The sequence below is a fragment of the Trachypithecus francoisi genome, unplaced genomic scaffold, assembly GCF_009764315.1.
Source record: "Trachypithecus francoisi isolate TF-2019V2 unplaced genomic scaffold, Tfra_2.0 Lachesis_group10, whole genome shotgun sequence".
Lineage (NCBI taxonomy): Eukaryota > Metazoa > Chordata > Mammalia > Primates > Cercopithecidae > Trachypithecus > Trachypithecus francoisi.
This window is the reverse complement of record NW_022681455.1, coordinates 115207899-115220092: the sequence shown is the minus strand read 5'-3', so window position 1 is coordinate 115220092 and position 12194 is coordinate 115207899. Positions and strand designations below refer to the sequence as shown.

The 12194-nt window shown below is 46.9% G+C and overlaps 1 protein-coding gene across 8 annotated transcripts in view; it reads left to right on the top strand.

Annotated features, from left to right (window-relative positions):
• Positions 1–12194, top strand: part of MLKL (mixed lineage kinase domain like pseudokinase) — a 31385-nt gene that overhangs the window by 12424 nt on the left and 6767 nt on the right. For all 8 annotated transcript variants that reach the window (XM_033219010.1, XM_033219006.1, XM_033219011.1 and 5 more), the window contains 3 exons: positions 4580–4677; positions 7720–7855; positions 11805–11886. In XM_033219010.1, coding sequence (XP_033074901.1) covers positions 4580–4677; positions 7720–7855; positions 11805–11886 — 316 coding nt within the window. The remainder of the gene's footprint in view (positions 1–4579; positions 4678–7719; positions 7856–11804; positions 11887–12194) is intronic.

Genomic DNA, 12194 nt, shown 5'->3' with positions numbered 1-12194 from the left:
AGTAGCTCACACCTGTAATCCCAGCACTTTGGGAGGCCAAAGCGGGCAGATCACCTGAGGTCAGGAGTTCAAGACCAGCCTGGCCAACACAGGGAAACCCCGTCTCTACTAAAAAGTACAAAAATTAGCTGGGCATGGTGGCATGAGCCTATAATCCCAGCCACTTGGGAGGCTGAGGCAGGAGAATCACTTGAACCTTGGAGGCCAAGGTTGCAGTGAGCTGAGATCGTGCCACTGCACTCCAGCCTGGGTGACAGAGCAGAGAAGAGAAGAAGAAAGAAGAAGAAGAAGAAGAAGAAGAAGAAGAAGAAGAAGAAGAAGAAGAAGAAGAAGAAGAAGAAGAAGAAGAAGAAGAAGAAGAGGAGAAAGGGAAGAGGAAGGGGAAGGGGAAGAGGAGGAAGAGGAGGAGGAGGAACAAGAGGAAGAGGAAGAAGAGGAAGAAAGAAGAGGAAGAAGAAGAGGAAGAAGAAGAGGAAGAGGAAGAGGAAGAAGAAGAAGAAGAAGAAGAAGAGAAGAGGAGGAGGAGGAGGAGGAAGAAGAGGAGGAGGAGGAGAAGGAAGGGAGGGAGGGAGAGAGGGAAGGAGGGAAACCCTATACCACTAGCAGTCATTCCTCATTCACCCCCATCACCACCATCCTGAGCCCCAGGCAACACTCCTACCTTCTGTCTCTATAGATTTGCCTTTTCCAAATCTTTAATGTCAATGGAATAATATAATACGTGATATGTTGAGTCTGGCTTCTTTCACTTAGCATGATGTTTTCAAGGTTCATCTATATTGTAGCAAGTATCATTTCTTCATTCCTTTTTATGGCTGAATGATAGTCTGTTGTATGGACATCTTATTTATCCATTGATCGGTTGATGAACCCTGTGTTTTTTCCACTTTTTGATTATTATGAATAATGTTTCTGTGTACATTCACATACAGGTTTTGGGTTTTTTTTTATTTTGTTCTGTTTAACATAGAGTCTTGCTCTTTCACTCATGCTGGAGTGTAGTGGTGTGACATCAGCTCAACCGCAACCTCCACCTCCTGGGTTCAAGCAATTCTTGAGGCCTCAGCCTCCGGAGTAGCTGGGACTACAGGCATGCACCAACATGTCCAGCTAATTTTTGTATTTTTAGTGGTGACGAGTTTTGCCATGTTGGCCAGGCTGGTCTGAAACTCGTAACCTCAAGTGATCCACCCACCTTGGCCTCCCCAAATGCTGGGGTTACAGGCTTGAGCCACTGCACCTGGCCCTCCTGTGTTTTCTTCTAAGAGTTTATAGTTTTGGCTGTTGTATTTAGGTTTCCAATGTTGAGTTAATTTTGGTGTATTGTATAAGGTAGTCATTCAACTTCATTTTTCTGCATGTTGATATCCAGATGTCCCAGAACCATTTGTTTAAAAGACTGTGCTGGCCTGGCACTGCAGCTCACATTTGTAATCCTAGCACTTTGGGAGGCCAAGGCAGGTGGATCACTTGAGGTCAGGAGTTCGAGAGCAGCCTGCCCAACATGGTGAAACCCCATCTCTACTAAAAATACAAAAGTTAGCTGGGCGTTGGCTGGGCACAGTGGCTCATGCCTGTAATCCTAGCACTTTGGGAGGCCAACGCGGGCAGATCACCAGGTCAGGAGATCAAGACCATCCTGGCTAACATAGTGAAACCCCATCTCTACTAAAAATACAAAAAATTAGCCAGGCGTGGTGGCAGGCGCCTGTAGTCCCAGCTACTTGGGAGGCTGAGGCAGTAGAATTGTTTGAACCCAGGAGGCAGGTGTTGCAGTGAGCAGAAATTGCACCACTGCACTCTAGCCTGGGTGACAGAGTGCGTTCCAAAAAAAAAAAAAAAAAAAAAACTGAAAAATCAACTGGCTTTATATGTATGACTTTACTTCTGGACTCCCAATTCTATTCCATTGATCTATTTGTCTAGTCTTACGACAGCACTATACTGTCTTCATTACGGTAGCCTTGTAATATGTTTGAAATTGAGAAGTATGAGTCTTCCAGCTTTGTTCTTTTTTTGCAAGACTATCTTGGCTATCCTGAATTCCTTTCATTTCCATACAAATTTTAGGAATATCTTGTCAATTTCTGTTTTCGTTGTTGCTTTTTTTTTTGCCAACTACAAATTGGATAAGGATTGCATTGAACCTGTAGGTCAATTTGGAAAATGTTATCATCTTAATGATACAAAGTCTTCCTATTCAAGAACATGGGACATCTTTCCATTTCTTTAGCTCTTTTAAAATTTCTTGCCAGGTGCAGTGACTCATGCCTACAATCCCAGCACTTTGGGAGGCTGAGACAGGAGGATCACCTGAGGTCAGGAGTTCGAGACTAGTCTGGCCAACATGGTGAAACCCCGTCTCTAGTAAAAATACAAAAATTAGCTGGGGGCCGGGCGCGGTGGCTCAAGCCTGTAATCCCAGCACTTTGGGAGGCCGAGACGGGCGGATCACGAGGTCAGGAGATCGAGACCATCCTGGCTAACACGGTGAAACCCCATCTCTACTAAAATATACAAAAAATTAGCCGGGCGAGATGGCGGGCGCCTGTAGTCCCAGCTACTCGGGAGGCTGAGGCGAGAGAATGGCGTAAACCCGGGAGGCGGAGCTTGCAGTGAGCTGAGATCCGGCCACTGCACTCCAGCCTGGGCGACAGAGCGAGACTCCGTCTCAAAAAAAAAAAAAAAATTAGCTGGGCATGGTGGCAGGTGCCTGTAATCCCAGCTATTCGGGAGACTGAGGCAGGAGAATCGCTTGAACCTGGGAGGCAGAGGTTGCAGTGAGCCAAGATCCCACCATTGCACTCCAGCCTAGGCAAAAAGAGTGAGACTCCATCTCAAAAAACAAACAAACAAACCAAAACAAAATTCTTTCAACAATTTAGGTACAAAATTTTCAGGGTAAGACTTGCACTTCTTTTATAAATTTATTGCTAACTATTTTATTCTCTTTATGCTATTGGAAATGACAATTTTTAATTTAATCTTTTGATTGTTAATTGCTAGCAGATAGAAATACAATTGATTTTTGTAGGTTCTGAACCTGCCCTGTTTCTCTGACAGACCTTGGACAAGCCTCCTTTACCCTTTGAGTCTAAGACTCAGAGTGAATGAACAGATTGGATTGAGTTGGTGGTTCCAGTGATCCTCTTTAATAATTTACCTGCCCACATTTTTTAAGGCCCACGTTTTGGAAGGAATTTTGGTTATAAGATTTCACTTAATAAATATCCTTATTTGGCCGGGTGCGGTGGCTCAAGCCTGTAATCCCAGCACTTTGGGAGGCCAAGATGGGCGGATCACGAGGTCAGGAGATCGAGACCATCCTGGCTAACACGGTGAAACCCCGTCTCTACTAAAAAAATACAAAAAACTAGCCGGGCCAGGTGGCGGGTGCTTGTAGTCCCAGTTACTCGGGAGGCTGAGACAGGAGAATGGCATAAACCCGGGAGGCAAAGCTTGCAGTGAGCTGAGATCCGGCCACTGCACTCCAGCCCGGGCGACAGAGCGAGACTCCGTCTCAAAAAATAAATAAATAAATATCCTTATTTTTATTAATCAAAGACACACATCACAGGCTGGGCACAGTGACTCATACCTGTAATCCCAGCACTTTGGGAGGCGGAGGTAGGCAGATCACTTGAGGCCAGGAGTTTGACACCAGCCTGGCCAACATGGTGAAACCACGTCTCTACAAAAAAAAAAAAAAAAAAAAAAAAAAAAATTAGCCAAGCATGGTGGCACGCACCTGCAGTTCCAGCTACTCAGGCGGCTGAGGCATGAGAATCGCTTCAACCTGGGAGGTGGAGGCTGCAGTGAGCCAAGATCGCACCACTGCACTCCAGCCTGGGTGACAGAGCAAGACCCTGTCTCCAATTTAAAAAAAAAAAAAAAAGACAGACACCACGACCTGTCAGAGTATATGCTAAACAACAGATTACAGCCTAAAAACAGTAACAAATACTTGACTTTTTAGTTTGCCTAGGAAAGCCCTGTAGGTCATAAAAATACAACTCTATCAGACTATTTTAATTAGTGAAAAGATATTAACAAGCCCCATTAACATCTCACAGACCCCGAGGGACTAATTGTGCTGCCATAGGCACCCGAGGGGTTCTACATGTTGTCATTAGTAGCTGAGCTCATCCTGGCACCAGTTCTTTTTTTTTTTTTTTTTTTTGAGATGGAGTCTTGCTCTGCCGCCCAGGCTGGAGTACAGTGGCCGGATCTCAGCTCACTGCAAGCTCCGCCTCCTGGGTTCACGCCATTCTCCTGCCTCAGCCTCCTGAGTAGCTGGGACTATAGGCGCCCGCCACCGCGCCCGGCTAATTTTTTGTATTTTTAGTAGAGACGGGGTTTCACTGTGGTTTCGATCTCCTGACCTTGTGATCCGCCCGCCTCGGCCTCCCAAAGTGCTGGGATTACAGGCCTGAGCCACCACGCCCGGCCCTGGCACCAGTTCTTACCTCCAGGAGATGCTGATACCCCCACCCCCACATACACAGAGGGTCACTACATTGAATGTTCTCTAAGGAACCTTCCAGTTCTGAAATCCCAATTTCTCCCTTTATCCTCATAGAATAGTGAGGCAGACTTTCAACGATGAGATCAAAACCATGAAGAAATTTGAATCTCCCAACATCCTGCGTATATTTGGGATTTGCATTGATGAAACAGGTAAGGAATGCTTCTGGGATTGGTCAAGCTTTGGATGGCCTGGAATATACCTCCTGTGTTTTAATGTGTTGCACTTTTTTTAAAGACCACCACAAAGGGTGGAATCTACAAAGTGTGATTATTATCAGTGTTAATTTTTTTTTTTCATCCCAAGATGCATGTTCTCATCTTCTTTTAGGAGAGCAGGGCTGAAGGCTGAGGGTTGGTTTGCACTAACATGGCCACGTCTTCTCCTTTCAGCCCACTGGGAAATAAGGGGGTGCATGTTTAGATGCCAGCCTGGAAGAGGGGTGCATCTTATTGCTCTAAAACATTATAAAGCTGCCAGGTGCAGTGGCTCACACCTATTATCCCAGCACTTTGGTAAGCCAAGACGGGCAGGTCACATGAGGTCAGGAGTTCAAGACCAGCCTGGCCAACATGGTGAAACCCCATCTCTACTAAAAATACAAAAATTAGCTGGGTCTGGTGGCAGGCACCAGTAGTCCCAGCTACTCAGGAGGCTGAGGTGGGAGAATTGCTTGAGCTACTCAGGTGGCTGAGGTGAGAGAACTGGGAAGCAGAAATTGCAGTGAGCTGAGGGTGCACCATTGCACTCCAGCCTGGGCAACAGAGCAAGACTCCGTCTGAAAAATAAAAACAAAAATAAATAGAAATTATAAAGCTGTCTGACCCGGCCAGGCGCGGTGGCTCAAGCCTGTAATCCCAGCACTTTGGGAGGCCGAGACGGGCGGATCACGAGGTCAGGAGATCGAGACCATCCTGGCTAACATGGTGAAACCTCGTCTCTACTAAAAAATACAAAAAACTAGCCGGGCGCGTTGGCGGGCGCCTGTAGTCCCAGCTACTTGGGAGGCTGAGGCAGGAGAATGGCGTGAACCCGGGAGGCGGAGCTTGCAGTGAGCTGAGATCCGGCCACTGCACTCCAGCCTGGGTGACAGAGCGAGACTCCGTCTCAAAAAAAAAAAAAAAAAAAAGCTGTCTGACCCAAACAAGGAAAACACCCTTGGTCATCATTACTGTAGATCAAATCTAAAAGCAAAATTAACTTACCTGGCCGGGTGCAGTGGCTCATACCTGTAATCCCAGCACTTTGGGAGGCCGAGGCAGGTGGATCACAGGGTCAGGAGCTCGAGACCATCCTGGCCAACATGGTGAAACCCCGTCTCTACTAAAATTACAAAAATTAGCTGGGTGTGGTGGCACGTGCTGTAGTCCCAGCTACTCGGGAGGCTGAGGCAGGAGAATTGCTTGAAACCAGGAGGCGGAGGTTGCAGTGAGCCGAGATCGCACCACTGCACTCTAGTCAGAGCAACAAAGTGAGACTCTGTCTCTAAAAAAAAAAAAAGTAACTTACCCCTTTACCAAGAGCCTCATGTGACAGGCTCTTTTTTTTTTTTCTCAATGTGACTACATTTTCTCTCATGGAATGACCCCTCCTGCTGGTCATGTTTTGCTGCTCTTGACTAGAGAGAGGACAGAGCAAGTCCTGTCTTATCCCCTTTGGAAGTTGCTCCACAGCCTCAGGCCAACTTGATTTCAGAGTGTGGAATCCCAATCTAAAAGCAAATGTAGGTCGGGCGTGGTGGCTCATATCTGTAACCCCAGCACTTTGGGAGGCCGAAGCAGGTGGATCATCTGAGGTCAGGAGTTCGAGAGCAGCCTGGCCATCATGCGGAAACCCTGCCTCTACTAAAAATACAAAAATTAGCTGGGTGTGGTGGTGGGTGCCTGTAATCCCAGCTACTTGGGAGGCTGAGGCAGGAGAATTGCATGAACTTGGGAGGCAGAGGTTGCAGTGAGCCGGTATCATGCCACTGCACTCCAACCTGGGTGACAGAGCTAGACGCTGTCTTAAAAAAATAAAAAAATAAAAAAATAAAACATAAAGGCAAACATTCAACAATGTTTATTCTCCTTGGGGACCGGTGAGGTGCCTGGCCCAGTCATATGTCAGTTTTGCAACTCAGGCCCATGAACAGGGATGTCGACTTCTTGTCTGAGTCCTCACCTGCCCCTGCCATGTGCACCCCACTCATTCCTCCCACACAGATGTACGAAGCTCCTTGTGAGCACCGTGTGAACAAGACAGACATATTTCCTGCCTTCTTGGGCTTCCAGCTGAGTGAGGAAGACCTTCCCCAAATAACGGCTCAAGAACATTTAGAATTATACCAAGAAAAGGAGATGGAAGTAAAAAAAGAAAAAGAAAAAGAATTTTTTTTTTTTTTGACACAGAGTCTCACTCTGTCTCTCAGGCTGGAGTGCAGTGGTGCGATCTGCTCACTGCAACCTCCACCTCCTAGGTTCAAGCAATTCTTCTGCTTCAGCCTCCCTAGTAGCTGCGACTACAGGCATGTGCCACCACATCTGGCTAATTTTTACATTTTTCATAGAGACAAGGTTTCATCACGTTGGCCAGTCTGGTCTCAAACTCCTGGGATTAAGTGATACACCCGCTTCAGCCTCCCAAAGAGCCGGGATTACAGGCGTGAGTCACCACGCCTAGCAGAATATTTTTTTTTTTTTTTGAGATGGAGTCTTGCTCTGTTGCCCAGGCTGGAGTGCAGTGGTACGATCTCTGTTCACTGCAACCTCTGCCTCGCAGTTTCAAGCGATTCTCCTGCCTCAGCCTCCCAAGTAACTGGGATTACAGGCACCTGCCACCACACCCAGCTACTTTTTGTATTTTTAATAGAGACAGGGTTTCACCATGTAGGCCAGGCTGATCTCAAACTCCTGACCTTGGTCTCCCAAAGTGCTGGGATTACAGGCATGAGCCACCACACCCAGCCAATTTTTTTTTTTTTAAGGTAGATTTACGACAAGCCAAGTATTATGGAGAAGAGGATGGGAATTCTGGGCATATTTGGTCTGTTCAAGGAGGCTGGGGAGCAAAACTGTGGGCTGAGAATTGGGGGAGAAATGGGACTCACAGCAGAGCCAAGTCTATATCTGTACTGAGGCTGGGAGAGGTGGGCTAAGGACAGGGGAAGCTTCGAGTAGGGCAGGTCCTCATAGTGCCTGGCTTCTTTCCACCAGTGACTCCACCTCAATTCTCCATCGTCATGGAGTACTGTGAACTCGGGACCCTGAGGGAGCTGTTGGATAGGGAAGAAGACCTCCCACTCAGCAAGCGCATCGTCCTAGTCCTGGGGGCAGCCCAAGGCCTATACTGGTACGACGGGGTGAAAAGGTGCCACTAAGGGTTGGACGGGTCTGTCCACACTTCTGACACTCTCAGAGATGGTGAGAGAGCAGGCCGGAAGCTCCAGACAGTCTCCCTCCCATACACTGTTTTACTATTTACTTTGATTACAGATAGGAGGGAGGAAGGAGGCTTAACCCAGGGAACACCAGCTCCCAGAACTGACGGTTGACTTTGATGTACACACTGCACTTATAGAGTTAGATAAGCCCTAATTTTGGAGTGGACAGATTTAGCATAAAAGTAAACATATCCAGTTAAATTTGAATGTTAGGAAAGCAATGAATCATTTTTTAGTATAAGTGCATTCTAAATATTGCATGGTATATACTTATACTAAATATCAAAAATATCAAATTTTATTTTATTTTATTTTATGTTTTGAGACAGAGTCTCACTCTCTTGCCCAGGCTGGAGTGCAGTGATGTGATCATAGCTCACTCAACCTCTCCCGAGCTCAGGGATTCTCCCACCTTAGCCTCCTGAGTAACTGGGACTATAGGCGCACACCACTACACTCAGCCAATTTTTTTTTTAATTTTTTTTTTTTTTTTTTGAGACGGAGTCTCGCTCTGTCGCCCAGCCTGGAGTGCAGTGGCCGGATCTCAGCTCACTGCAAGCTCCGCCTCCCGGGTTTACACCATTCTCCTGCCTCAGCCTCCCGAGTAGCTGGGACTACAGGCGCCAGCCACCTCGCCCGGCTAGCTTTTTTTTGTATTTTTTAGTAGAGACAGGGTTTCACCGTGTTAGCCAGGATGGTCTCGAACTCCTGACCTCGTGATTCGCCCGTCTCGGCCTCCCAAAGTGCTGGGATTACAGGCTTGAGCCACCGTGCCTGGCCAATATTTTTTGAAGAGACAAGATTTTGCCATGCTGCCTAAGCTGGTCTTGAACTACTGGGCTCAAGCAATCCTCCTGCCTCAGCTTTCCAAAGTGCTGGGATTACAGGCATGAGTCACTGCACCCAGTCCCAAATTTTGGATACACATTTCTTTTTTTTTCTTTTTCTTTTTTTTTTTTTTGAGACAGAGTCTCGCTTTGTTGCCCAGGCTGGAGTGCAGTGGTGCAATCTTGGCTTACTGCAAGCTCCGCCTCCCAGGTTCATTCCATTCTCCTGCCTCAGCCTCCTGAGTAGCTGGGACTACAGGCTACAAAATAGCCACCACACTTGGCTAATTTTTTTGTATTTTTAGTAGAGACGGGTTTTCACTGTGTTAGCCAGGATGGTCTCGATCTCATGACCTTGTGATCTGCCTGCCTCGGCCTCCCAAAGTGCTGGGATTACAGGCGTGAGCCGCCATGCCCGGTCACATTTCTTTTTAGTACAAGTATGTCATAAACAATTTATGGGCATATATATATATATATTGGTACGTGAATATGTATGTTAATTGCTTATCAGAAACTCAAATTTAATGGAGTATCTTGTGTTTTATTCGGCAAGTCTACCTATTCTCACCTGCAGAATCTATGGATTCTTAATCCCAAGGGTCCCCAAAGGTTAGTCCCTCACAAACCACCGGAAGGGTTTTAACTATATTACTACCAGTGTTATTTACTTAACATTTTTCATTACATTGACTCACTTTTTAAAAATCTGAATAAAGGCCAGGCGCGGTGGCTCATGCCTGTAATCCCAGCACTTTGAGAGGCCGAGGCGGGTGGATCACTTGAGGTCAGGAGTTCGAGACCAGCCTGGCCAACATGATGAAACCCTGTTTCTACTAAAAATACAGAAATTAGCCCAGCATGGTGCCGCAGGCCTGTAATCCCCAGCTACTCAGGAGGCTTGAAGCACAAGAATCACTTGAACCCAGGAGGCTGAGGTTTCAGTGAACTGATATACCACTGCACTGCAGCCTGGGCGACAAAGCAAGACTCCATCTCAAAAAAAAAAAAAAAAAAATTGAAATAAAGTTTTTAAAAAGGACACTTGCTATTATTGCCATAAATTGAAAGAAAACCATGTCACTTGCCAAAAATAGGTAACCACAAATGAAACCAAAACAATGTAATTAAATTCTGGCTGGATGAGGCTGCCTGCCAGAAGTTCTGCGGTCCAACCCACATTCTCTTTGTACAATGGAGATACTGGCAGAGTTAGACAAGTGTTAAGGATACCCAACACGAAGGTTGGGCGTAGTAGCTCACGCCTGTAATCCTAGCACTTTGGGAGGCTGAGGTGGGTAGATCACGAGGTCAGGAGATCAAGACCATCCTGCCCAACATGGTGAAACGTTGTCTCTCCTAAGAATACAAAAATTAGCTAGGCATGGTAGTAGGTGCCTGTAGTCCCAACTACTCAGGAGGCTGAGGCAGGAGAATCACTTGAACCTGGGAGGCAGAGGTTGCAGTGAGCCGAGATCACGCTACTGCACTCCAGTCCAGCAACAGAGTAAGACTCTGTCTCAAAAAAAAAAAAAAAAAAAAACACCAAACCCCAACTTTCTCCTTGATGTAATCAAAAGACTGGAGCAAATTGAAAGAAGAGTAATTTTCCCTTTATAAAATCTTGCATATCACCTTATCCCATACTTTTGGAAACACTGTCTTAGCTATTAATTTGAAATTATCAAGTTTGTTTCTTCTCAACTCCCTAAACTAGTGAGTTTAAGGAGAAATATTTTTGGATGTTGTAGGGGACACTCTTAATATCCCCTCCAAATGACCTCTGATCCTTTTTACTAGCTCTATATACCCATCCCCCTCTCAGCACGCTTTGCTACTAAAAGTTAACAGCTGTAATCTTCAGAGGATTGCCTGTGGGCACTGGAGCTCTTTCACCCTTATAGACAGCTGAAAGTGCTCACGAGTTTTATATCCATCTGTCCCTGCCCTCCCCAACACAGTCCATAACCACTGACTGGTGTGAATGCAAAAGTCCAGTTCCTTTGCCTCCTGTGGGACATGCTCTGAGTTGTAATTGTGCCCACAGGTCTCCATGAGACCACCTGAGCCTGGGATTTCACCTGAAATCAACCTCTTGCTTGATTTCTTCTCCCATCCTGCTTCCTCCACTCCCTCAACCGTTTCTCCTGGGAGCACCTTCTTTTCGTTTGTTTGGGGGACTTTGGGAGTTTTTTTTTGAGACAGAGTCTCACTTTGTCGCCAAGGCTGGAGTGCAGTGGCATGATCTCGGCTCACTGCAACCTCCAGCTCCTGGGTGCAAGCAATTCTCCTGCCTCAGCCTCCCGAGTAGCTGGGATTACAGGCGCATGCCGCCATGCCCAGCTAATTTTTTGTAGTTTTATTAATAGCAGAGACGGGGTTTCACCATGTTGGCCAGGCTGGTCTCAAACTCCTGACCTCAAGTGATCCATCCACCTTGGTCTCCCAAAGTGTGGGATTACAGGCATGAGCCACCGTGCCTGGCCAAGGGAGCACCTTCTTGATATAATCCCTCGTACATAAACCATGGCTCATGATCTGCTTCTGGGTGAATCTGAGCTCAGGCAGATACCATGACCACAACCCAACCTGGGACGCAGGGGCTTTGTGAAACCAAAACCCTTGTTTGGAAGTCAGCGGGACCCCAGCTCCACATTCTGTTTTGACCTGAAGGATCCCAGCAAGGTCCAGCCACCCAGCTATGCCTCTGCACACTCAGATCTGCCCAGCACTTCCCAGGCAAAGCAACACAGAGGCACCGTTGTCCTTTTCTACCTAAAGGCACCCCTGATGCCAGATTACATGCACTTCAGAAGGGCTGTCATGCCCCCTTGTGCTATGAATCTCATCTCTGCTCCATACTTGCGGCTTGCGATTCTCAAACCTTGCCTCTGCATCCCAGTTTTTCGCGTCTCTCTGTGGACAGGCACCCATGGTACTGTCCAGCCTCATTAGCCCAGTCATGATTGTCAGTCCTCCCAAGAAAGTTTGGGCAAAGGTCACTAATGCTCCCTGCCTTTGGCTGTATCAGGCTACACCATTCAGAAGAACCTGAACTCCACGGAAAAATCAGAAGCTCAAACTTCCTGGTAACTCAAGGCTATCAAGTGAAGGTGAGTGTGCCCTCCAGGGGGTGCTTTGGGTCAAACCTGCATGAATGGTGCTAGGAGAGGGGCACGAATGTCTCAGAAAGGCTTGATTTTTGCCTTAGTTTATTTATGAATTTATTTATTTAGAGACGAGTCTCTTTCTGTCACCCGGGCTGGAGTGCAGTGAGTGAGATCGCCCCACTGTAACCTCTGCTTCCCAGGTCCAAGCGATTCTCCTGCCTCAGCCTCCCAGGTAGCTGGGATTATAGTCAAGCACCACCACTCCCGACTAATTTTTGCATTTTTAATAGAGATAGGGTTTTACTGTGTTG